Genomic DNA, 24,834 nt, shown 5'->3' with positions numbered 1-24,834 from the left:
TTCTTGCATCAAAGTCGATGCCCTCAAGGAGAAAATCTGCCTCCATCGCCAAGTACGGCCAAGTCTGCCCCCAAACGCTTGACTAGCTCGTCGGATCAGCACAGGGGAACTGTACCGCCCCGATCCTCTCGCAAATCTTTCTTTTTCGGTTTGCTCAGACCGCGGCTCTGGGCCCGTCTTCCCGCTTTTATTTTCCCCCGACCGGAGCCGTTTTCTTTCATCGAAGTCTTGTTGCTTTTGGTGTTGAGCCACCGTCCGGTCGGCGGACCTGCAATAAACGCCAGTCTCTGGTCAACTTACTTTTTTCCAGCACGCGGGAACCTGAACTCTGCGCTTCCGGCGCTCCGGCCCATGAGGCTGGGCCCGCGCTCGGTCCTCTGACAAGTGTCAGCGCGGCAAGAGCCTTTCGCCTACTTGTCCTGAAAGGGTGTGAAGCTGAACTTCCCTCAACCTCCGAAGTCCGCTCCTTCATGCCCACCACACCTCACGTCAAACCCAGGATGGTAATTCACTGTCTTGGTTGTCAGGATGAGGCGTGGCGACCGGATTGTCTTGCTCGCTGAGTGGCCCTCACGTCTGGTGCGATCCCTGTTCAGGAGTCTCCTTTGTGAGCGTTTTCCCGTTTCGATCTGGTCATCCCAAGTTTCAGGTTGGAACTTCTAGAACGTATCGTGTTCAACCCAACTACGACGACCCACCACGGGCGTTGTCAAATTCGCAAGCTGCACTTTTATCGACAAGCGCCGTTCGTCCATCAGGGAAGCCTCGTGGTTGGTGCCAGCCCTCCATGTCGACTCTGGCTTGCCAAGCGGCAAAGTCACGGTTTCGGTGCCGTGGTTGACAGCTAGATGAGCTGAAGACAAGAGTCATTCGCTACGTGTTTTGTTTCTGGCACGACTGCCGTCTTCTGTTGCCGAACCTCGGCCTGAAGCCCTTCGACTGAAGAAGCAAACACCATCACCGGCCGGTGACTGTTCAATGATGACTGCTGAGAGAGTATGATAAGTGATATCACATCCCAATCACGTATTGCCTCATGGCCCAACTGAAATGGGCCTCTCGGCTGGGTACGAGGCCATCGGGTGCATGAGGCCAGAACGATAGACTTCGAGACGGTTGCCCTGGCCTTGGCCTTGCAGATCATGGGTCGTTCTGCAAACAATCACTTCGAAACGACGGCCCCGACCCCCAAATCGACAAGACTCGATGGGGCTACCTTATCGGATTTAGGCTACCGAAGAGAAATGACCCCAATATGCCTCGGTTTGTTGGCAAGATCCTCCTGTTGCTCCCGTGCCTGGCCCTGGATCTCTGATAAACGATGTGCATCAGGCTACATGCCGGCTGCGGCTGTAGACGTCAGGGGAAACCAGCCGGCTGGGTAAAGCGAGAACGGCTGAACGACATGAGTCTCTGCGCTGCTCCCCGATCCCGATGGCTTGGCCGCCGCATCCCAGGAACCTGCGACCGTGCTTCCCACCCGTAAGAGACCAGATGTTTCCCAAAACGGACAGACTTGCGATTCGGAACCTGCCACCAGTCCACCTTCAGCCTGCGCCTCAGGAGATCTCTGTCGAACCCCAGATGTGTCTTACATGCCAAGGGACGCCTCTTTGCGGGATGTCTCTTGTTGTCTGTGGCGCTTCGAGAGATGCGACTGGCCAGAATTCTGGACGGGGAACGGGGTCGATGCCTTTTGGGACGGAATTGGACGACGGTTGTGTGTGGAAACGTCTCCCCGAGGTTGACAATACTCACACCACACCATATCGTCATCTCAACACCAAAAGGCTCGGCGGCGTGGTTTGACGTGCAGAAGAACTTTGTATAAGATGGCTGCAAGACCGTTTTGACTCAAACTCATCTCATCAGCACCTGCATTAGTCCAACTCTACCACATACCCGTCAACGGTCAGCTCGTTCCAATTCATCCACGCCCAGGAGGCAGTCATTCACTCTTTGCGACGCTGTATCTCAAGTCTGCTCTGCGAGCGTTTTCTTTTCTGCCCACATAGTCCCCTCTTGCCAAATCCAAAACCTTCCTTTTTACTTCCTTCACCATGAGGTTCAGCAACGTTCTCGCCTTCGCAACCGCCGCGGCTGCCTTCCCCGGCCTCCAACAGCCTTCGTACAACGAAGAGCTCGAGGCGCGCGACCTCGAGGCCCGCCAGCGCGGCCGCGTCGGCAGCACCGCCAAGGAGTTCACGCAGGGCGGCTGCAAGGACGTCATCATGATCTTCGCCCGCGGCTCGACCGAGGTCGGCAACATGGGTACCATCTGCGGCCCGCCGACGGCCAACGCGGTCAAGTCGCAGTTCTCAAGCATGGCAGTCGAGGGCGTCGACTACGCCGCGGGGCTGTCGACCAACTTCCTGCCCGGCGGCGGCGACCCCAAGGGCATCTCGGAGATGAAGCGGCTCATCAACAAGGCGGCGACCGACTGCCCCAACTCGATGCTGGTCGTCGGCGGCTACAGCCAGGGCGCGGCGGTGACGCACCGCGCGGTCGAGGACCTGCCGCAGGCGCAGAAGGACCAGATCGTGGCGGCCTTCATGTTCGGCGACACGCAGAAGCAGCAGGAGGGCGGCGTCATTGCCAACTTCGACCCGGCCAAGACCAAGATCATCTGCAACCCGGGCGACGCCGTCTGCGTTGGCACGCTCAACATCCTGCCTCCCCATCTGGCCTACGGCGCCCGCGCCAACGAGATGGCGGACTTCATCACGCAGAAGCTCACGGCGGCCGGCGCACAGAGGCGCAAGTAAGGGAATCAAACGCATTTGCATATCCATCCTCGAGATGGAGTAGCGGGGGCTTGATGCCCCAGTAAAGCATTTTCAATGTTGGGACGGCGGCATAACTGTTTTCTTCACATATTTCCACTCTTCTCTTCTCTCTTCACTTCTCTGTACATGGCTGGCATTAAGAGATATCCGTTTCTTCTGTTGCATATTTTGGGAACCAAGACTTTTGTGTGACGTCAGCATATGGGCCTCCTTGGTTGGAGGAGACTGCTCTGGCGACGGGGCAGCCAGAGAGTTGTGAGCTGACTGGACTGGGATGTTTGGGGAAGGAGTTGGCGGCAACCAAGACAGGCCTCAGACAATCGTTGATCGATGTGCAAATGAATAGAATATTCTCCGAACCTTGTGCTCCATCCGACAGTGTTCTGTAACGGTGACTGATCGAAGGCCTGACATGTCACTGGGTCGAGGAGGGGGTATGCCGGCAGCCACAGGGCGGAAGAGGCCGAGGTACCTACACCCAGTGCTGAAGTGAGGTTCTCGATAGTTGCACTGTGTCTTCGTAGTTGAATACCGTGGGTACATGCAATACCACAGTTTCCGCACTGTACCTGGGTCATTCTCTACTTCCACTCAACAAGCTCTGTCTCTCCCTTCCTTCAGCTTACACCTCACCACAGAGGTTATCGTCATCGGCGTCCTCTCAACATCCGCTTCCATCAAGCCGGCTGAACGCAAACAACAGACGATGGCATCATCCCACCGGACACCGGACCAACTCAACTTAGCTGGAAGCACATGTCGAAGGGCTGAATCCCGAGCGTGTCAATTCGCCAGCGCGCAGTATCGACTGGCCATGATTCCATGAAATACCTGCGGTGCGCCGTGACGACTCCACCAGCGTGCGACGCAGCTTCAAAGGGTCTTGCCTGCACCACCTTTCGCCTGAACAGTTCCTCTCGTATGACGCCCGAAAAAATCCGCGGCCAAATTCCCAGGATGCGCTGTCGAGAACACCGGATGGCATCCGTGCTGCCTCGCCCTGCCTCGCACCTCGGGATTCTTAGGTTTCCCGCAGTGTGAACCTTAAGACGCAGTCGCTAAGAGATGCCTCGGGGACTCAAGCAAGGCATGGACGTTGAGGTCCGGACCGTCACGACGCGGAGCCGCCTGGCCCAAAAGCCCTGGGTCGAATTCCTGCCCGTCGTTGATCCATCTGCCGTTGCGGAGGCGCAAACGAGACACCGGGACGGTCGATCCCCATCCCTTCGCGGCTAGAGACGTTTTTGGCAGTGTGTCCGAGGCAGAGGCCAGCGAAACGGATCGCCATCCCTGATTTATTCCGTCGTGCCGGGTGCCTTCTCGGCGGCAACTCTGTTCGCGGAGGGCAGAAAATCGCTAAGCTTTCGACTTTGTCCAAGTTCATGTGCACCACACGTGGGACAAGATGCGGCTGGCAGCTTTGGCAGACGGTAGTGTCGAGTTTGTCGGAAACCTTGGCAACTCTCAATCGACCTCCCCAACTCTCCCTCCGCTGATGCCTCCGCTGCCGCTCAGCTTGGCAATCAGGGGTTCATGACCATCGTCTGCTGCTTACTCGCTCGCTCGCTCACTGTGGCTTTGTTTTCTTCACCTCTGACCTGATTGACAGACGCACCACAGAAATGTCCTGCAATCGCCTCCAGCAGCCGCCCAACGGCCCCAGGCTAGCGTTCCCACCACGTGGGGAGATCAGCGCGGGATAACGGTCCCAACGGGGGACGCCGCCCGCTGACGCATGCGCGGACGACTTTCTGAAAGCTGCTGCTGGATCGATATCTTTAGCATCCTGCAGTGTCTAATTTCGCGAGGGTGTCTTTGGCCTTGGCAGCCCACTCCGGGTGAGATGCACCTCGTTAATGACGAACTCGATGCCCGCTGTTTTTCCCTGCTCACTGGGTCCGCGTCTCCCCACGATTTCCCACGACTTGCCTCCATCAATTCGCTTTCTTGCTTCCGTCAAAGCATCAGCTGTTCGCGGAGAGGCGACAGGATGGCTATTCTTTGCATTGTCCAACTCAGTCCTCTGCACGTCCGACGGCGTTAAAGCATCGCCATCAGGAGACCAACCTTCGAGAGACGAACAATCAAAGCGCGCCCGCCCGACCGAGTCTGATGCAGCCCTACGAACCGCAGCACCTGAACGAACCCATGCGGTCGACCCGGCTGGCTTCTTTTGATGTTTGAGGCATGATCGAATTTGCAAGAAAATCTTGCATCTGTCACTCGCTTTTTTGATGATTTGAGAACGCGACCATGAGCGAGAAACCGGGCACCGAAACGCCACCGCCGGGCGAGCCGCCGCACGGCGCCGACAATAATTCAACGGGGAAATCACAACAGACCATCGCATCCTCCGGGCGCGACGCCCTCACCTGGTGCAAGAGCATCTTTTTCGAAGTCGTCCTCGGTCGCAAGACGTTACCGCCATCAAAGAATGGGCGCCATATCCCACTGCAACTGGACCAAGAGGCGCCGCTTACGGACGAGCGACGAGGCGGTCATCCCTACGTATCCAATGCCATCCGAACGTCCCGATACACCGTTTACGACTTTATTCCCAAGCAATTGTTCTTCCAGTTCTCCCGCATCGGCAACTTTTACTTCCTCTGCGTTGGTGTACCGCAGACCGTACCAGGGCTCTCCACGACCGGAAACTTCACGACTATTCTCCCGCTGTTATTCTTCGTCCTGGTTACTGTGGCGAAGGAGGGATATGACGATTTCAAACGACATCGGCTGGACAAGGTGGAAAATGCGTGCACCGCCAAAGTGCTCAAACACTCGAACCAGCACCACCGCGCCAGCGCTGCCAGCTGGATTTCACGAGTGAAGGACAGATTACGGAAGAAAGACGGCAATGAGGAGTACGAAGAACAAGATGAACCTTGGGTTCGGACGAAATGGGCCGACATCGAGGTTGGAGACGTGATCAAACTGGCGCGCGACGACCCTGTCCCAGCGGACATCGTGCTGCTGCATGCAGACGGAGAGAATGGTCTGGCGTACATCGAGACAATGGCTCTCGACGGCGAAACGAACCTGAAGAGCAAACAAGTTTCAACCGCAATTACTGGCTGTGATACTGTTGAGGGAATCACCACTTGCGACGCAGAGTTCGTTGTCGAAGACCCCAACCCGGACCTGTACAAGTTTGATGGAAACGTCTCCGTCAACGGGAAGTCGCTGCCACTCACGTCGGCCGAAGTTATTTACCGCGGCAGCATTCTGCGCAATACGGGTTGCGCGATCGGCATCGTGATCAACACTGGAGAGGAATGTAAGATCCGCATGAACGCGAACCAGCATCCCAAGGCGAAGAAGCCGGCCCTCGAGACCGTGGCCAATAAGATCGTCATCACCTTGGCCATATACGTGGTTGTCCTTTCGATCGGGTGTTCCATGGGTTACATCATGTGGCAGAGGTCTCAAGAGCGGAGGACGTGGTATCTTCAAGATGCGGAAGTCAAACTTCACGAGATTATCATCGGCTACATCATCCAGTTCAACAACGTCATTCCGCTGGCCTTGTACGTCAGTCTTGAGATTGTCAAAGTCGGCCAGCTACTCATGCTCAACTCCGACATCGACATGTACCACGCCGAAACGGACACGCCGGCTCGATGCAATACAAACACCATCCTCGAGAACCTGGGCCAAGTGGGCTACATATTCACCGACAAGACTGGCACGCTCACTGAAAATGTGATGAAGTTCCGAAAGTTGAGCATCGCGGGCACAGCTTGGCTGCACCAGCCTGATGTTGACTTGGAATGCGAGAACAGCTCAGTTGATACCCTCTCTGAAGTCAAGAATGGCCCCCGCATTTCCACGCAGTACATCAGGCCCGAGGCAATTTCAGACGACTATCTCCAGTCTCCGACGTCTTTTGGCAGGCCTTCAATGGCTCAGTCCCGAGCACCGCCTACCAGGAGATCTTCTTCGCAGTGGAGATCCACAGGCCGCCCCGACCATGTTCAGCCTGACGTAACGACGAAGGACCTCCTGGAATTCATTGCCTTGAGGCCGCACTCATTGTTTGCCAGAAGAGCAAAAGACTACATCCTCGCCATGGCATTGTGCCATACTTGCCTTCCAGAGATAAGAGATGGCGCAGTGGAGTTTCAGTCTTCATCCCCCGACGAATTGGCCATCGTCCGGGCTGCTCAAGAGCTTGGGTACACCGTAGTCTCTCGATCCTCCACCAGCGTCACCCTCCGCCTCGCGTCAGAAGCCGATAAGGACCTCACCTTCGATATTTTGGACGTCATCGAGTTCAGCAGCCATCGCAAGCGCATGTCTGTTGTCGTACGATACCCCGATGGAAGAATCTGCATCATCTGCAAAGGCGCCGACTCTGTTATTCTGCCGAGGCTAAAGATGGCAAACATAGCTATGCAAAAGGCTCAGGATGTGAGAAAGAGCGCAGATCTCGAGCGCGAGCTCCTTCGGAAGAGCGAGCAACATGAACCAAGGACAAGCATCGGCGGACGGGCTAGTATGACATTACGCCGAAGTCTTGGTCTGCAGCGCCCCGGGCCTGGTCCAAGTTCAAGACCTACAATGGATCGGAGTGTGTCATTTGAGGCTAGCAAGCTTCGCAAATCCGGCGATCTACTGCGACCTTCGATCAATGTCCGAACAGCGTCCTTTGAAGCATCCCCTACAGCGCCGACCTTTTCCAACCAGACGCCTGAGAAATTCGCCTTCCTCGACGATCCTTCCATTGCGGACGACTCTGATATCTTCACAAGATGCTTTAAGCATTTGGACGACTTCGCCACCGAGGGACTTCGCACCCTGCTTTTCGCTCAAAAGTTCATCTCTAACCAGGACTACCGCGCTTGGAAGCAGTCCTTCGACGCCGCTGCCACCAGTCTGACTGATCGGCAAGAAAAGATCGAGGCAGCTGCAGAGACGATTGAGCAGTCCTTCAACCTTGTCGGCGCTTCCGCCATCGAAGACAAGCTTCAAGAGGGGGTCCCGGAGACAATCGACAAGCTTCGGCGTGCCAACATCAAGATCTGGATGTTGACAGGTGACAAGCGAGAGACCGCCATCAATATTGCGCATTCGACCCGCATCTGTCAGCCAGTGTCCGACCTGTATACACTCGACGTCACAAAGGGAGATCTCTCCGGGCAGATGATTGCGCTGTCAGAAGATCTGCACTCAGGCACGGTTCACAGCGTCGTGGTCATTGACGGACAAACACTCGCCGCCGTGGAGAAGTCGCCTGAGCTAACGGCGCAGTTCTACTCCGTTGTCCCACTCGTTGACTCCGTCATTTGCTGCCGAGCGTCTCCAGCACAGAAGGCCCTCATGGTCAAGACTGTGCGATCGCAGCTTCGTAAGAAGAAGGGTGGCCGCATGGGCTATGGCCTGACGCTTGCTATCGGGGACGGCGCGAACGACTTGGCCATGATATCTGCCAGCCACGTCGGCGTCGGCATCTCAGGCAAGGAAGGTTTGCAGGCGGCGCGTGTAGCTGACTATGCTATCGCTCAGTTCCGGTTCCTACAGCGACTGCTCTTGGTTCATGGCCGTTGGAACTACGTCCGCACTGCCAAGTTCATTCTTTGCACTTTCTGGAAGGAGATGTTTTTCTATCTGCCTACTGCCTTGTACCAGCGCTACAATGGGTACACTGGTACCTCGTTGTATGAGATGGCCAGCTTGACTGTCTTCAATACCCTGTTTACCAGTCTTTGCGTTATTTGTATGGGCATCTGGGAGCAAGACCTTAGTGCCGACACGCTTCTCGCCGTCCCGGAACTGTACGTGTACGGTCAGCGAAACATGGGATTGAACCTGGCCAAGTACGCCGGATGGATGTTTTCAGCAGCCTGCCAGGGTGTCTTGGCCTACTGGGGGGTATGGGCGGGGTACGTGTGGTTTGCGCACTCGAGCGATCAAGGCCTTTTCGCTGTGGGTGACTTGGCATTCACTTTGGGAGTCGTCTGGATCAACTACAAGTGCTTGTGAGTATACCCAATCCCTATTCGACGACATATAGCTAACGTTTCTGCAGCATCCTCGAAACACACCACAAGACCGCTATCGTGATGGGATCCTTCTTCATCACCTTCTCCGGCTGGTGGGCATGGAACGCCTTCCTATCAGGCATCTACACCCCATCGCCATCACCATATGCTGTCCGCGATGGCTTCTCCAAGATCTTCGGCGCCGACGCCGTATGGTGGTTGACCCTAATCATAATGACTCTGCTCTTCATCCTGATGGAGACCATATTCCGCACCTTGCAGCGGTGTCTCATCCTTGCCGGTCTATGGAGATGGCCATGGGTCCGTAAGGAAGACGACGTTTGCGCTTATGAGTGGCGCTTGGAGCTGTGGCAGGAATTGGAGAGGGATCCTGCCGTCAAGGAGAGATTAAGAAAACTGGCTCGGGATGAGCCTGAAGATGAGGAGGAGGAGGTCGATGTCGCTGTTTTAGAGGGCGCGGTATAAGTCATTCCTTTGCGCAAGATACCCCATCGTTTCATAGAAAATACGTGTTTTATTTTATACTCGAAGTCTTTGTTGTCGTGTTCCATATGCTTAGGTTTCTGCCTCTGTCACCAAAATAAGAGCTCTCAAATCCGAGGACGACAAGACACATGTTGACCAGAACAACAGTAGAAAAACACCTTATTCTCCGCGCTGCGCCCTCAACAGCTCCGCCTCATCAGTCACCCGTCCCTCCTCGAACCATCTCTTCTCCATCTCGCTCAGCCTGGCTGGCGGCGCCACGCCGTTTGCCCTCCACAGCTCCCTCCTCGACTCGTAGACGCCCGACTCCCAGGTGATGCCCTTGGCCTTGAAGACGGGGCGCACGACGTCGTCAAAGGCGGCGAGGAACGTCTGCTCCATCTCGGGCTTGTCGAAGACGCCGGCGATGTGGTAGATTGCGACGGTGGCGACGTCCGACGAGGGCGCGCCGGCGGTGTAGATGCTGTCCGCGGCGAACTCGAGGAAGTGGGCGTGGCAGTAGAAGGCGGGCAGGCCGGCGCTGGTGTAGATTGCGGCCATGCCCTCGGCGATGCGCTGCTTCTCTGTGGCGGTGAGAAGGTTAGAGGGCGTGTTGAAAACCCACTTTGGCATGCTGGGCAATGTTGTGTGGGATGGACAAATTCGAGGGAATTGCTAATGTGTCTTTTTTCTTCTTTTTTCTTTGGACTTTCTTTTCGTCTGAAGATGTTTTCAGAAAGCTGTCCCAAGGGCTATCATAAGATTGCGAGAACTGGGTTTACTTCTAGACTTTATTTAGACGCGACGAGGTGGCATTTGATCGCAGGGCGCGTAGTAGGGCGCGAAAGTGTAAATATGTTGAGGTGTTGAGATGTTGATTGCAGTGATACGATTACTAATCGCTACCATCTCAGTATGTTTAATTCCCTCAAGCTTTCTGTGAAGGACGGCGAAGGAATGCCCATTGTGGTATCCTGACTAGGTGGAAGAATGGCACTTCATGTGGACTGACAGTGCCAGCGGGGCCGTAGTTGAAGAGCTGAAGCTGTGATGACACCTCCAGCCGGGCAGCCTGTCTCAGCCGGAACAGCGATTATGATTTCCGCATTATCCACACACCATCACTTCACAGGACTTGATGATGATACGTTGCTGCCTTCGGGGGCCCGGAATCACTATATGATGGGTAGCAACTAGTAGGACAATTGCCCTCGCTTGATTTGATGAAGGGGTCTACTTGAATCTCAATCTCAGAACCTGTAGTGTGAGGTATTTGCATATTAGAGAAAGTATCTTGAAGCAGATCTTGCTGTTCCCGGGCTTCCAGTGTTTCTCCTGCCGCAAGGCCTCCCACCATGAGCACATATCTGTCATGGAGTGATATCTACGCCCTGTGTTCACTCTTGCCTTCTTCACTCTTAGAGTCATGACCGGGATCATGAGATGAAGCTCAGAATCCTCAATTCATATCTCACACAGTACTTCCCCCCTCAAGCAAATTGTCTATGCTATCCCTCGAGGCAAAAAGCCCTCAAACACCAGGACAAGATAACCCTCCATCCTCGCAAACGCTCCAAACGTCAAAGCTACCATACTTGCCATCAAAACACCCCGTCTTCCCGTCAATCTCGGTAGCCTCGTCCAGCACGGCGATGATCGTGTCCGGGTCGCAGTCGTCACTACTGAAGAAGACAGCCACGAGCGCCGCGTCGCCGTCGCCGGCCTTGACGATCATGGACTGGTCCTTGTGGTTGCCGTCGACCGTGCACCCCGTGCCGAGGTGAAAGTAGTGCCCGTCGACGAGGAAGTCGCCCGGCGCGCCGCGGCTGCATTTGGATGGGTCGCTGGGCGGGTTGCCCCAGCTTTGGTAGAAGGTGAAGGCGGCTGCGGAGTTGGCGAGGCCGAGAATGGCGAGGTGGAAGACGTGGTTGGAGAGCATCGTGGGAGTATTCAAGGTTGTGACGGCTGGAGGGCAATTTGGGAGGGTAATTCCAGTCAATTAAATGTACTAGAAGAGTGCAAATCGCGGTGAGATGGATGCGATGAATCGATTGAATTGTGGAAGAAGTGGAGAACAGAGATCGGAATGGAGGTTTTCCAGCGACAATATATATTGCCAGCCAGTGGAAATTTCAAAGGATATCTAGAGTCAGCTACCGAACATGCGCGTATGGTAGGCCTCACTGGCAGTCAGCCCCAGCTGCAAGTCCGAGTATTACGGTAGCTGCCCATCTGAATTACAGTACTGTATTATTTTAAGAAAAGTTCTTCCAAATAAGTGCCGTTTTGGAGGAATCAATCATTGAAGGTTGATTTCAGGATGGCCATGCTACGTTCAATGAGGAATGGCCTGCAGACTCGACGGCTGTCCGGTTGAGATCCTGTGCTTCAGTATGTCACGTTTTGTTGCACTCTCATCTCGGACTGAGCCTCAGACTGAGCTCATCGACTCTCTCATCTCATCTCGGACCATGCTTGCTCCTTCTTTGATATCGGACTTAGCTTACTGGTTGGAATAGCCAAGTCCAATACTCAGCCACTCTAGATGGCAGCGCATCTCACAGGATCTCGGACTGAGGATCGTTCACGCTCAAGTCATAGGTGCATAACCAGAATTTTCTTGTAACGTATTATGCAGTCTTTTAGATCATAAAGTTGATGAACGCACACAAATACCTTACATCGACGTCGCTGATTGCAACTTCTGTGACTAGGTACATCCGCCCTTCTATTTAAATCCGCGGTTACATCTTTTCTGTGTCCAGTTCTGTTTCTAGACTCCAGAACAACTCAGTATTCATCATGAAGCTACACTTCATTCTTTCTCTATTTACCATTGCGCCACGGCTCTCTTCGCAATTACTGTCGGTTGATAGATCCGTTCAAGAGGGCCAGGCCATCTCCTCGGTTACGTTCGCCGCCAGGCCTCTTGAACTCTTAGCGCGGCAACAGCCACAGGCGGCGCCAGGCAAGAAGAAGGATTCGTGCAAGGCCTGCCCGAGGCGAAAATGCAGCAGCAGCGCATACTTCCGCAACGCCGCCACTTGCAGATGCGAGAAGTGCCCGAACGGCCAGAAGGCCAAACAGAGGGGTGACGGGTGCGAGAAGGCGCAAGACGATAAGAAAAAGAACAAAAATGACAAGTCTGTAAACAGAAGCCCTCGCATCACAGGCGCCATGCTGACTTCATATAACAGAATCAAGGACACAATCGAACGCAAGAAGAAGGAGTACCACCAGAAGAAGAGACAGAAAACCAAAAAAGAAATGGCCGACAAGGTCAAGGATAAGAAGAGGACCGAGTACAAGCGCAATAAGAAGCGGACCCGCATGGGCAAGTGTCTGCTGCTCGTCCCGCTGTCCATCTTTGGCGAGTTCGACGGCATCGTCCCCCTCTCTTCATATGCAGAGGACTTCTTCTCCGAAGACTTTGTGACCGACGACGCGATTGACGAGTTCTGGCCGGGCGACTTTGGAGATGCCCCCGACGTGGATATCGACTCGGACGAGTACACAACGTCATACGTGGAGATTGCGGCCGCGATTGAGGATGATAAAGACACGAGATGGAAGGATCCGATTGTGCCCATCGGCTTGAAGCGCGAGGAGCCATCGAGAGTTCCTGTGTCTAAGGAACTGGTAGGAGAGTTCACACGTATGGAGGCCTCAGATGAGACCACCGCGGATATTCAAGCTACCTATCACCAGATCAACAAACGCAATCCTGTCGCGGTACGTAACAAGCTTTCCGAGGAAAGCCCCACCAAACTTTAAGGCAGCTGCTGACTTTAAATATCTAGGCCGTTCTGAGGGCCATTTTGGCCTTCGTCGGGCGTTTTGCATCTGCTACCAGGACCGTGGTCGGGAGATTCGCGACCATCGGTCAGCGAACGAGTGCTCGTCTCAAGGATTTGGCCGCAAGAGGCGGTGCCCGCCTTGCGAAAAGCGGCGGCAAGAAGACGCTCGACGAGATGAAGAACGCGGCTCGCACGATTTCCAAGAACAAGAACTGGAAGAATTGTCTGAATGGAGTCAAGCCGTCGAGAACGGCGGCTTGATTAGTCTGTCTACTGTCATGGAGTTGATTTACGTAGAGCGAAGAGTAAGGCCCTGCTGGTGTTTTGTGGCGGTTTGCGAGTTGGGAGAATGTCCTGGATCACTTTGTCGTTTAGATTGCTCTTGTCAACTTGAAGTTTAGTCGTTTTCCTTTTCATAATTCTCTACTACATTGCTTCACTTCTACCCTTGAGCTTACGTGTACCTCTCAATGAGGGAAGCCAATGGACTTTGAAGAGTACGACGGAGCAGAAAAACGCCTTTCCTAGTTGTGAGCGTTTTGCCATTTTTTTGTGGCCCGAATAAATGATAAAGTCATCACGTTTTTGCGTATTTTTACAGATGATTATGAAAATCTGAACAAGTCTCAGCAAGGGTTACACCATGACTTTATAATGCGATACATCGCGGATCCCTCAGAAGTATTCTACATTTGAATCAGCAAATGAACTCGACATAAAGTTTGCAGAGTCCACACAGCTGACGTCTGCATTCCGTGCTGGAACGTCTGAAATACTAGTGATGTTCTTTGACCCTTCAACTATCTGCCGCCTCTTTTTGTCTTTTTGCTCATGTGGAATGCCATATCTGGAAATGAAGGTTTCTCTAGGTGATTTCTTTGGCAAGTGCAAGTGCCATCCAATGGACGTAATTGAAATCACGCATTTCAGATTACGGTTATCCAAGGATAGAGCCTCAGTACTATCTTGATGCATGCCACATGTCAGCTTCGGACTCAAGCCAGTATGTTAAACCGAGCAGTGCTCTCTTGAGGTGCTTACAGAAACCAATCCGAGGGGTTATTTCTTTTCGCGAAAAAGCCGAAAGTGCGAAGAAAACACCATGTCAGCTCATATTGATCACCTAGTGTCCAGCCGCCAAAAGTCCGAGCACATAAGCTGAGATTGAAATCCTCAGAGTCCTGTCTAAGCCCCCAACTCCGTGCTGACGACGGTGAAATGCATTCGAAAATTCCGAGGCTCAGCCACATGAAGAGCATTTGCACAGTCCACAGGTTGACTACAGGTATTATCGCCCGAATGGGTGACAACACCTTGAGTAAAAGCCACCTCTTAAGTTTATAAGAGCGCGCGAATATTAAACATGCAGATGTCCACTTGGAGGTCATTCATGGTCCATAGCGAAGTTGTTCCACAGTAACCACTTGTTTCACACTACGATTCTCATATCTTTGACAAAATGCACTTTCCTACCTTTCAACTGCTCGGTCTCATTGGTGTCCAGGTTGTACTTGGCCACCCCGTATCTGCATCTGAGGTAACGTCTATTTACTCTTGCTTTCTGGCAGTTTTTGCTCTTCGCTTACACTCGATGCTTGGGCACCACAGCATATTACAATCGAGAAACGGAAGCCTGATGGTTTCTGGCGAGAAGGTGGCGACGACCTTCTCGGCGAGCTGAATTTAGATGAGCTGACAATTGGTGAAAACGTGGGGGGTGGCAAAGACGGGAACGCATTCAAGGCGACGGTGACCGGGGAGACCGCCGCCGGATGGGATCGGAGCGTCACGTGGATATTGAAGAAGGATTATTCCAACAAGCAACATATCTTGAAAGAGAAGGATGCCTACAAAGCTATAGATGGCAAGGACGTAGGACCAAAGTTTGGAGCGCTTGTCTATGATGATTGCGGTGTTGATGAAGAAGGAATTCTGATCGAGTTCATCGAGTCGCGCTTCGCAGACCCCAACAACAAGGACGATGCGAAGAAGGCATTGGAGGCTGTCAAGAGGATGCATGATGCGGGCTGGATTCACGGCGATCTAACCTCTGTCCGCAACATTGTGATCAGGACATCGGACGACAAAGCCGTTCTTCTCGACTTCGCTCTGGCGAGGAAAATCAAGAGCGCCCAAGACAGCCGAGAGGACTTCCAAGACCTTGCATTGGCTTTTGCGGGAGTGAGATTCGATGATGACGGGACGACATGGAAAGTTAGGGAGTAGGCGGCGACCTCTCCGGCAGCTTTCGTGCGACGGCGAGACTGAGAAGATATCGGCGAAGGAAAGCGTGGAAAGAAGCAGTTTCGTAGAATGTTTGAACTCTATTGATGTTTATGTTGGCATTGCTAAGTTTATAATTTTTGAATATCAGGAAGCCTGTGTGAATATATCGTGACAGATATTCCAAAGCCCACCTTGTGTCTGTTTCGATGCTGAGCGACCTGCTCTGCAATCCCGAAAACCCGCATACTTCGACCAGTTGTTCTCGTATCGTACGATAGATCCCTCTTTACGTCTCTCTGAAGCCTTAGTGTTTGGTCTGAATTTCCCTCGGAAATGAAGGCTCCAAGCAATTGGACTTAATTGTTCCCCTGAGACGATTTCAGAACCATTCAGAGTGTTCGCCGGATCGACCGCAGTTAGTGGATCTGCCAAGAATGGCTAGTTGTGGATACTGGTGGAAGATAATGGCTGCCTGGAATGTCGTCTGGAGATGACACTTCACTTTTGACATTGCATCTTTGACACGTGTGCCATTACTTTCTGATTAAAATTTCCGTTCCCACTGCAGCAAATGTTTCAGACGACATATTCTTGTTTACTAGCTGTGATTGCGTTTCACAGCGATGAGACTCACGCCAAAAGCATCAACCATGGACTCTCCTCTACTGTGCATGTTCAGCTTTGCCTTCTTCACTATCGGGGCAATGGCCACGATCAAGTTCTTTGACCCACCATTTCAGTGCCCAAGTGTCATTGACACTGTCCTTCCGATTGGGCAGTATAGCGAATATCTCTATGGGAGGCTTGAAGACCCAAGTGATCCCGAGATGCAAACCATGAAGGAAATACACAATACGCTCTCCAACTGTTCGTCCGTCAAAAGTCTGAAGCTGCTTTTCACCAAGCTCCAGGGCGAGTTTGAGCCTGACCGCTATGACTTTCCCTTCCAGTACCCCTCGGGTTCGCGCTACCCGTCACAACTAGAAGTCCTCGACTTAGAGGGCTACAGATTTAACGAACAGCCGTGGGAAGAGGCGCGCAAAATGATGTCAACCACCGACTCGACCTTCCATAAGTACCTCGACTGGCTCGGGTCCGGCAAGGCCTGGAGATGGCTCAAGTGGGTGTGGCTCTCGGAGCAGCAGAAGCAGATGACGAATCTCGACTTGTGGCTTGAAGCAATGGACTTTTCCCACATAAAAACACTCGTGCTCATCCCACCAGAGCCAAGCATTTTCTCGAGGTCTAAGAGCCATGCGCCCAACTCCACCCAATTAGCACCGCACCTCAAGTCTCTCACATCTCTGACGGCCCGCGGGCCTTGGGCAGGAGACCTGATTACAGCGCTGCCGGAGAACTCGCTTGCACATCTGGCATGGTTGAGCAGCCGGAGACCGTGGCGTTTGGCTGAACCTGCCATTCGCCATCACGCAAAGTCACTCACGAGTCTTGAGTGGAGGGCGTCCGAGGCAGAGGCAGATTGGAGATCGTCCATCAACCCGGAGCAGATCGCAGAGCTAGGGATCATGGCTCCCAATCTGCGTGACATCACGATTGACATGCGGCAGAATGATGTCTGGCCGTACAGACACCTAGAATCCCTCGCCACAAAGTTCCCCAAGCTGGAGAACGCGACCTTATTCTTCGATATGGCGAGCTACTGTCGCAGAGCCATTGATGCGCGGAAGGACAGAATGTTGGGCCGGGAGAGATGGAAAATGGAAATGAGCAGCAACTGCGGCCCGGGTGAGGACGAGTTTGCTCACCCGCGGCTGGATGTTGCGAGCGCACAAGATATGTTTGAATTCCTGGTGGAGAAGAATGAGGGTGGCCAACTGAGGAAAGTCGCTTTTTACTCGGGAGATTGGGACAGGCCAAGGGAGGAAGCTCGATGGGGGTCGGAGTGGCTGGATGGGAAGCGCGTCTGGGCTAATTGCTGGATATCTGAAGATCTCGCGGAGGTGAAAGATACAGACAACGAATATCGGCATTACGAAGAACCGTGGATGGTGTGCCAGGCAGGGAGTAAGAGACAGTTCCATGAGATTGGTTCCCGAAGAACAATCTGGGATAACGACGAATGGTGGTGGGACAGGACGATGGAACAACGGATCTGGAAGATGGACATGGGCAATTCTCCAGCGAACCCATTCATTTCACAGTCATGTGGCTCAAAGACGCGGGTGCATATTCAACAACCTTCAGGTTTGGCTGAATAGACTGTGCCTTCGACATGGTGGTCCTCATGCGTGTAGTATGTTGACCTTTCAAGTCAGAACACCAAGGGGCGGAACGACAAGAAATTATAAACGAGTGTGATTCTTATGAAGCCACGACGAGAAAGACAGACTGTAGAGCTAAAGAGTATATTCCAACCCCCCTGACAGATTACCGGCCCATGCCAATGTTTCTGATCTCACCGAAATACTTCGTCCTCCCGTAGCCCTTCATGGTTCCCTTAACATCTGTTCTGAGTAGAACCCGTCGCCGATCTGCAAAAGTCCTCACCCTCATTGTAAATCATGTATCCGACCCTCAGAGCGCCGAGCGCCTTCGTTCCAGGAACATACAGCCCACATGATCCAGTGATCTCCTGCAACTTCTGGGTATAAGTATAGACATCGATGTCCCCAACTCCGGCGCCCCTAGTGCGGCACAGGAAAGCCACAACCGGGCGGGCAGAGCCTGATCTTCTGATCTCGTACCAAGCCATTCCAGGGTTGATAAATGCCCTGCCCAGCCTTTGCTTCCTCATCTGATTTTTCAGGCCCTGAACTGCGCCGTCACAATTGCCGCTGTTCATTCTGTACTTGCAACCACAACAGGTCTCGCCGTCACGTGGCAGTACCAGAGGGGTAGTGCCGCGGATCTGAGGGTGGGCAGGGCTACTTGTAACAAGGGCGTCGAGGCTAGACATGTCGGGGTCCTTGAGGTGAACTTCATGGCCGGTTTCGTTGTAGTAGGCTACGTAGAAACCGTCCGCCGCATCCTTGGGGAGCGTGAAAGCTGCAGCGATGGCAGCGATCGAGGCGAAAAGAAGAAATACAAAGTGCATTGTAAGTTGTAGAAGCTGGAGTGATGGCAAGATTCAGATGATTTGTGTTTATTTCATGTGTCTCTGAGCAATTGATACTGACCTCTTCTTCTTGAGCAAGGCCATTTGGCCCCGTATTTATACTTGAGGTCATACGAAGCCTGTTTGCTTACACTAAGGTACCTGGCTGTCTCCCAATGTGAGGCTCCAGCCTTTCATGCTCCAGAGCTTTCGAGAGCTGTTCCGCGTGATGGATGATGTCTTATGCCAGCTGGTATCTTGGGTCACGACGTAACCGACTATGGAGGATTCGGCGAGTAGAAAGTCTTTGGTAGAGATGGAGTGGCGGTGGTCAGGCTGATGGTGCTGATTTTCGTGTCCTCGTGAACGTACGACTAAAGGTCATTGGAGATGTTGCGAACTAGCTGAATAAAGCTTCAGATTGTATATCGTAGCAATAGTCGTCGACATGAACGGCCGTATATCTGAGTCTTGGGCAGCAATGTCTCGTCCAGGCCTTGTGAGGTCAGCAGCTCGAGCATCCTGAATGAAGAGGGCTGCAAACACAAGACAACGTTGTTCCACATAATCAAAGTCAGTGGCAGGAACAATCTGCGGACAACATGGCTACAATATCAGAAAAACAGAAACACAAAGCACACCACACAGGCTTTGGAGACGTGAAAGTCCTCAGTTGTCAATCTAAAACAAGCTTCAAAAAGGCAGCATAGTAACAGAGAGATGGCTATCTCACCAACAAGCATCTATTTGCATAGGGGATATGCAGACAGACCCTGCTTATGACAGCTCGCCTTTCGTGTGGATCCACGAGCCTTAGCAAGGTTACACGTTCTGTTTGGCAATATGTCGGGAGACAACCACATTAGCTGACATCTTGTGGGTTTAAGACACAACACACCATAGTTATACTTTCAACTTCCCAAGTGAGCCGTTTGTTTCATCACAGGTGCACCACGTGTCTAAAGGCAAATTCGCCATTGCATTTTGAGGTCGAAGTCCACACCTTCTAATTGGTTCACTCGCCCGCGCTTTGCGAACCTTGGCGGCCTGATGCCAATTCAGATGTATTTTGGCGTGATAGTGCAAGGTGGAGGCAGCCAAGACCGACTCTTTCGTCTACATGGTAGAATCAGTGTCTCAAAGCCGCTTGCACCTAATCCTGGACAGAAGATGGCACTGAAAGTTTTGAAGAGACCTCAAGTGTCAATAACTGTTCGATATCCGAGCTTCGAGACCTTGGGAATCAAAGCTGTAAACGCTTCTCTGAACGTAGCAGGGGCTTGTTTGCTGCAGTGTTAAGTTCGTGGACATTATTCTCGTCTGTGGCTTTGCGATGACAAGGGTAAGTGCTTGCCAAGCAACGGATGGAGAATTCACAATTTGACGCAACGGGGCTCGACCTTGGCAAAGTAACTGTCAAGGTTGCATCCATCCTGCAATTGCAGCCAACCCGCAACCTTACCTCCATCCAAAGTAGAATGAGCTGCGTAATCCTTTGCAATCTCATCCTCTACCCGTCTTGGTTCATAGAGAACAACTCATCACTTGTTCAATTGCATGAATGAACCAACAAGCTAACCGGCCGGGCGTCCCGTTCCCTCTTCCCCGCATCCGCCATCCCCGCATCCCCAGCCCGTCCGTCTCCAACTTCCCAACCTCATCGGGTCACACGGCCAGAAGCGGGCCCAATAGTGGACATAAAAGCAGGAAATACGCGCCTAAGGGACCTGGGGTACAGGAACGATGCTCTATTCGGACGCAATGCCGAGGCTCTTCCATCTTCCTCCGCCCATCCCACACAGCACAGCTTCTGTCCTATGTAGCTCCAGCCATTTCTAGTCATATCTACGAGCCAAACCACGAGGCGCTAACCCCACGCGGAAGCCACTTCGGACTTGGACCTGGACCCCTGGCCGACTTGAACGACAGTCCGAACATGTGGTCGACGATCCATGGCGTCCGGGGGACGATGAACCTCCGTCTGATTCGCCGTTCGGCCACGACGGGGTACCCCTGGCGATCACAACACAGCAGCGCAGCCACCCCGGCGTTCCGATATTTGCGCCGGGCTCAATTTCGACGAGCTGATGGCGCGGCAGTGCGGCACTTGCGATGGGATGGCGTTGCCTCGCCGGCCCTTTTCGCGGGCATGCAATGCTGCTTAGCAATGCGCGTACGGATGCACCATGCCAGCCTCTGCGCCAAGAATCGTTGAGGTCTGCGACGTCATTCATCCCGTTGGGCTGGCGAGATGAATACCTCTCTCCCTCCGACCTCCCCGGTTTCCTTCTGTGCCCTCCTCTGCCTGCTAGCTTCTTCGTCTACCGTCCGATCCGACCAAACCGATCCTGTCTCACCATTGCTCATCATCCACGACCGAACCTGGCCGAAAATGAGATCCACGACGAGGACCACCGCCGCGATCGCCGGCCTATTTGCGGCCAGCGCTGCCGCGCAGAACTCGACCAGCACCTGCGCCAGCGGAGTTCATCTCATCGTCGCACGTGGCAGCAACGAGCCAGCTGGTGTTGGCCGGATCGGCAGCGTCGCCAATGGCGTCGTCGCCGCCATCCCCGGGTCCCAGATCGAGCCGCTCGATTACCCTGCGACCTTCGACAACTACTCCGTCTCAGTGGAAGATGGCGACATCGCCATGAACCTGGCCTTGACGGCATACAGCTCGAGGTGTCCCGACTCAAAGGTTGCCCTGCTCGGATATTCCCAGGTACGTGAGACAGCTGTCAATGTTGCATCTTCCTAAGCTTGAGACGGGAGTTCATGACATGACTTGGGACGAGACATTCTTCGGGCGCAATGAGCGCGGACGATGATTGGACACGAACATGCGATGAGGCTGCGCTTTTTGCTTTCTTCTTCCCGCTGACGTGCATGAACGCAGGGTGCGCAAGTGACGGGTGATACCCTGTGCGGCAGCGTCGACGAAGACGCTGGCGAGGCGCTGGATTTAGAGTTCAACCACACAGCGCCAATTGCATCTTCCATCGTCGATCAGAGCGGTATGTAAAAGCTCACGAAGAGCTTGTACGGCGTGGACTTTTCGGACATTGAACGCTGATTCTTTCGTAGTAATTGCGGTCATTCTCTTCGGAGACCCAACCCATACCGCCAACTCGACCTGGAACCGCGGCACGAGCACTCGCGACGGCGTACGTTGAGTCAAGATGTGCAACTACTGATGCGAGACACTGACTCGATGCTTGTTCTAGATTTTCCCTCGCGATAACACTACTGCATGCCAGCAGTACGCCTCCAAGATCGCGTCGTGGTGCGACACGGGCGACGTCTATTGCGACATCGGTAACAACACCAAGGTCCACGGCTCGTACTTTGGCAACTACACCGATGACGCTGTGGAGTTTGTCGTCGCCCAGTTCAACGCCTCCAAGACGAACAGCACGTCTCCTTCGGCCACCCCGACGCCTTCTACCGTTCCGGCATCAGGGGCTGGTGCCACTGGTCCGGGCATGCTCGTGTCGATGGCTGGACTGACGATGCTCGCGGCTTTCCTGATGTAAATATGTTGCACATAGATGACGGAATGGCAGCGCGCGACGAATACCCCATAATGGATGTTACGATTCAATATGATACTTAGCATAGTAACGAGATGTACGAGGCTTCCAGTATCCTTGATTGCTCATTGATGGCTTGTGGTTATCACCTCCTTCGGGACTTGCCGTGTTACTAGAAGAGGTCCGCAAAGTCTAATCGCGGCGAGTGGGATGCCGTGATAACTGCTTAATATATCCCAATGTCCGTGTTCGTCGGTCCGAGTCTACGGACCGAACGATCCACCTGCTGTCGATAACCAAACGGCAAGCCCATTGTAGATCACTTAAACGGTCTTTTGGTAGTTCCTCGTCAATCACAAAATTCTGTCATGTTGCTGCATTCCTTGGGCTAAGCATTTGGTCTCATTTTAGAATTCACCACTTCAAGGAATTACTCAAATACAGTGGTAGAAATAAAAAGCAATTCAATCATAAGAGGTATTAAGTCTCATTGAAGGCAGGCTGACAGGGTATCAAACTTCGTCCAGCGTCATCGCTACCGTCTAATATTTAGATTACATATAAGAAAGATAATTCCTAGTTCCTTGCGTCTTTCAAGGCATATATCAATGTTCCTATCCTCCCCGGCTTCCTATCGTCGTGAGTCGCACTGTACTTTCTCCCATCACCCTCATTAGATTTTACGCCGCATGAATCTCATCATTGGCTTTGCAGGCTCAGCAGGCTTCTCCTCAGCGGGCTTGTCGGCGACAGGCTTCTTCTCTTCGGCGGGCTTCTCGGCCTCCGCTGGCTTCTCGGCAGGCTTCTCTTCAGGCTTCTCAGCGGGCTTCTCCTCAGGCTTCTCGGCAGGTTTCTCGGCTGCGGGAGCCTCATGTGCGGGAGGACTCGCCGGCGCTTGATGAGCGGGAGGGGCGGCCGGTGTCTCGGCCGGAGGGTGGGCGGGCATGGCCTCAGCCGGGGGAGCTACGTGAGCCGGGGGCATCTGGTGAGCCGGCGGCGCAGATGGCGCGGGGTGTGCCGCTGCGGGAGGAGTGTGCTGGGCCGGAGGGGCCATGGTATGCACTGCCGGTGGCGGGGTATGTTGCACCGGGGGAGGTGCCATGGTATGGGCCGGCGGCGCGGCCTCGTGAGCGGGCGGCGGCATGGGGTGTGCCGCCGGAGGAGGAGAGGCAACATGGCCGGCTCCGGCTGTCACGGTCGTGGCGCAGTGGCTGACTACTTGCGTGACGTGGACGACCTGGTGAACGGTATGCGGCGGCAGCGTCACGGTCTCCTTGACCTCGTGAGGAGGCAGGGTGACGTGCACTGTTTCCTTCACCACATGGGGAGGAAGAGTCACGTGAACGGTTTCCTTGACCACATGGGGAGGAAGGGTGACGTGCACCGTCTCGGTCTCCTTTACCACGTGAGGAGGGAGAGTGACAGTTTGGACTGCGTGCTGGGTCTGGACGACTGTGGCGACGTGGGTGATGATCTTCTCGATTGGGAGCTCCTTGGTCACGACCTGGGTGACGTGAACCGGTAGCTCCTTGGTGACTTCGTGGGTCACGGGAGGAGCGGGAGGAGCAGAGACAACTCGCTCGGACGTAACGACTTGGGGAGGCAGAGTGACGTGGACTGTCTCGGTGACCGCATGAGTGATTGTGTGAACGAGAGGAGGAGCGGTCTGGACAACGGTGTGGACCAGAGGAGGAGCAGTCTCGACAACGGTATGGACGACAGGCGGAGCGGTTTGCACCACCGTGTGAACAACAGGCGGCAGAGTCTGAACAACGGTCGCCACGTGGGTAATGATCTTTTCCACGGGAACCTCCTTGGTGATTTCGTGAGTGACCGGGGGCGCGGACACAACTCGTTCGGAGGTGACGACTTGAGGGGGTAGGGTAATGTGGAGAGTCTCGGTGGCCACCTGGGTAATGGTATGAACAACGGGAGGTGCAGTCTGAACCACCGTGTGAACGACAGGCGGCAGGGTTTGAACGACGGTGGCCACATGCGTGATAATCTTCTCAACGGGAACCTCTTTGGTGATATGCTGAGTGACGGGAGGTGCGGAGACGATGCGCTCGGATGTGACGGTATGAACAACGGGAGGCGCCGTTTGGACAACCGTATGGATGGCTGTCTCGGTCTGCGTGATATGTACCGGAACCGTGACCTTGACTTCCTCCTTCTTGGTCTCGACAACGGTATGAACGACAGGAGGGGCAGTCTGGACGACAGTGTGTACCGCTGTCTCGGTTTGGGTGATGTGGATTGGAACCGTCTGCGTGACGTGTACTGGGAACGTGACCTTGACCTCTTCCTTCTTCGTCTCGACCACGGTGTGGACCACTGGCGGCGCGGTTTGAACGACGGTATGAATGGCTGTCTTGACCTCCGTCTTCGTGATGTGTACTGGGACCGTCTGTGTGACGTGTACCGGAACGGTGACCTTAACCTCCTCTTTCTTGGTGATCGTCTCCTTGACTACCTGCGGAGGAGCGGTGATGGTGACGTGCTTCACCTCGGTTTTGACCTCGTGCTTGACTTCGGTCTTCGTCTCGGGCGGTGCGGTGACGGTTACATGCTTGACTTCCGTCTTAATTTCGTGCTTGACTTCCGTCTGGGTCAGGTGCTTGACCTCCGTCTTGACTTCATGTATTGTGGTAGGGACTGTAACATGGACAACTTCCTTCTCCCCTGGCACCGTGACGTGTACGGTCTCCGTCTTGACCTCGTGGACTGTTGTCGGTACATGAACTGTGTGGACGATGGTCTCGGTCTTCGGCTCGCACTGAGCAGGTGCCGCTGCTGGAGGGTTCGGGGCAGCCAACGCCACTGAGGCCAGCCATGAGAGGATTGCGTATCTTGAAAGTAACATGGTTATCGAGTGGTTGGGTGTGTGTAGATATCATTTACTTGAGGATCCGGACGTCGAATAGAAGGAAAGACACAAAAAGGAATAAAGGAATGTACGAGGCTCGCCTC

The 24,834-nt window shown here is 53.8% G+C and overlaps 10 protein-coding genes across 10 annotated transcripts; 6 read left to right on the top strand and 4 right to left on the bottom strand.

The window, feature by feature from the left end:
• Nucleotides 1–2,060: 2,060 nt before the first annotated feature.
• On the top strand, nucleotides 2,061–2,765 carry GCG54_00005773 (putative cutinase 1; the record flags this gene model as incomplete). Its single annotated transcript, XM_045405789.1, has 1 exon — nucleotides 2,061–2,765. One exon carries the CDS (start codon nucleotides 2,061–2,063, stop codon nucleotides 2,763–2,765), a length of 705 nt encoding a protein of 234 aa, XP_045264187.1.
• Nucleotides 2,766–5,039: 2,274 nt separating this feature from the next.
• Nucleotides 5,040–9,253, top strand: GCG54_00005772 (putative phospholipid-transporting ATPase DNF3; the record flags this gene model as incomplete). The annotated part of the gene is made up of 2 exons (XM_045405788.1): nucleotides 5,040–8,764; nucleotides 8,815–9,253. The coding sequence occupies 2 exons, from the start codon at nucleotides 5,040–5,042 to the stop codon at nucleotides 9,251–9,253; spliced, it is 4,164 nt and encodes a 1,387-aa protein (XP_045264186.1).
• A 180-nt stretch (nucleotides 9,254–9,433) lies between these two features.
• On the bottom strand, nucleotides 9,434–9,886 carry GCG54_00005771 (uncharacterized protein; the record flags this gene model as incomplete). The annotated part of the gene is made up of 1 exon (XM_045405787.1): nucleotides 9,434–9,886. The coding sequence occupies one exon, from the start codon at nucleotides 9,884–9,886 to the stop codon at nucleotides 9,434–9,436; it is 453 nt and encodes a 150-aa protein (XP_045264185.1).
• An 898-nt stretch (nucleotides 9,887–10,784) lies between these two features.
• On the bottom strand, nucleotides 10,785–11,192 carry GCG54_00005770 (uncharacterized protein; the record flags this gene model as incomplete). The annotated part of the gene is made up of 1 exon (XM_045405786.1): nucleotides 10,785–11,192. The coding sequence occupies one exon, from the start codon at nucleotides 11,190–11,192 to the stop codon at nucleotides 10,785–10,787; it is 408 nt and encodes a 135-aa protein (XP_045264184.1).
• Nucleotides 11,193–12,055: 863 nt separating this feature from the next.
• Nucleotides 12,056–13,311, top strand: GCG54_00005769 (uncharacterized protein; the record flags this gene model as incomplete). Its single annotated transcript, XM_045405785.1, has 2 exons — nucleotides 12,056–12,985; nucleotides 13,054–13,311. The coding sequence occupies 2 exons, from the start codon at nucleotides 12,056–12,058 to the stop codon at nucleotides 13,309–13,311; spliced, it is 1,188 nt and encodes a 395-aa protein (XP_045264183.1).
• A 1,198-nt stretch (nucleotides 13,312–14,509) lies between these two features.
• GCG54_00005768 (uncharacterized protein) lies at nucleotides 14,510–15,276 on the top strand (the record flags this gene model as incomplete). The annotated part of the gene is made up of 2 exons (XM_045405784.1): nucleotides 14,510–14,587; nucleotides 14,659–15,276. The coding sequence occupies 2 exons, from the start codon at nucleotides 14,510–14,512 to the stop codon at nucleotides 15,274–15,276; spliced, it is 696 nt and encodes a 231-aa protein (XP_045264182.1).
• Nucleotides 15,277–15,926: 650 nt separating this feature from the next.
• GCG54_00005767 (uncharacterized protein) lies at nucleotides 15,927–17,495 on the top strand (the record flags this gene model as incomplete). The annotated part of the gene is made up of 1 exon (XM_045405783.1): nucleotides 15,927–17,495. One exon carries the CDS (start codon nucleotides 15,927–15,929, stop codon nucleotides 17,493–17,495), a length of 1,569 nt encoding a protein of 522 aa, XP_045264181.1.
• Nucleotides 17,496–17,734: 239 nt separating this feature from the next.
• GCG54_00005766 (uncharacterized protein) lies at nucleotides 17,735–18,331 on the bottom strand (the record flags this gene model as incomplete). The annotated part of the gene is made up of 1 exon (XM_045405782.1): nucleotides 17,735–18,331. One exon carries the CDS (start codon nucleotides 18,329–18,331, stop codon nucleotides 17,735–17,737), a length of 597 nt encoding a protein of 198 aa, XP_045264180.1.
• Nucleotides 18,332–20,723: 2,392 nt separating this feature from the next.
• GCG54_00005765 (Acetylxylan esterase) lies at nucleotides 20,724–21,867 on the top strand (the record flags this gene model as incomplete). Its single annotated transcript, XM_045405781.1, has 4 exons — nucleotides 20,724–21,056; nucleotides 21,231–21,348; nucleotides 21,419–21,498; nucleotides 21,559–21,867. The coding sequence occupies 4 exons, from the start codon at nucleotides 20,724–20,726 to the stop codon at nucleotides 21,865–21,867; spliced, it is 840 nt and encodes a 279-aa protein (XP_045264179.1).
• Nucleotides 21,868–22,537: 670 nt separating this feature from the next.
• Nucleotides 22,538–24,727, bottom strand: GCG54_00005764 (uncharacterized protein; the record flags this gene model as incomplete). The annotated part of the gene is made up of 1 exon (XM_045405780.1): nucleotides 22,538–24,727. One exon carries the CDS (start codon nucleotides 24,725–24,727, stop codon nucleotides 22,538–22,540), a length of 2,190 nt encoding a protein of 729 aa, XP_045264178.1.
• Nucleotides 24,728–24,834: the final 107 nt, after the last annotated feature.

Source organism: Colletotrichum gloeosporioides (genome assembly GCF_011800055.1).
Source record: "Colletotrichum gloeosporioides strain Lc1 chromosome Unknown consensus_47, whole genome shotgun sequence".
Taxonomy (NCBI): domain Eukaryota; kingdom Fungi; phylum Ascomycota; class Sordariomycetes; order Glomerellales; family Glomerellaceae; genus Colletotrichum; species Colletotrichum gloeosporioides.
Note: the sequence above shows the minus strand (reverse complement) of the source record. Positions and strands in the feature narration are given on the sequence as shown.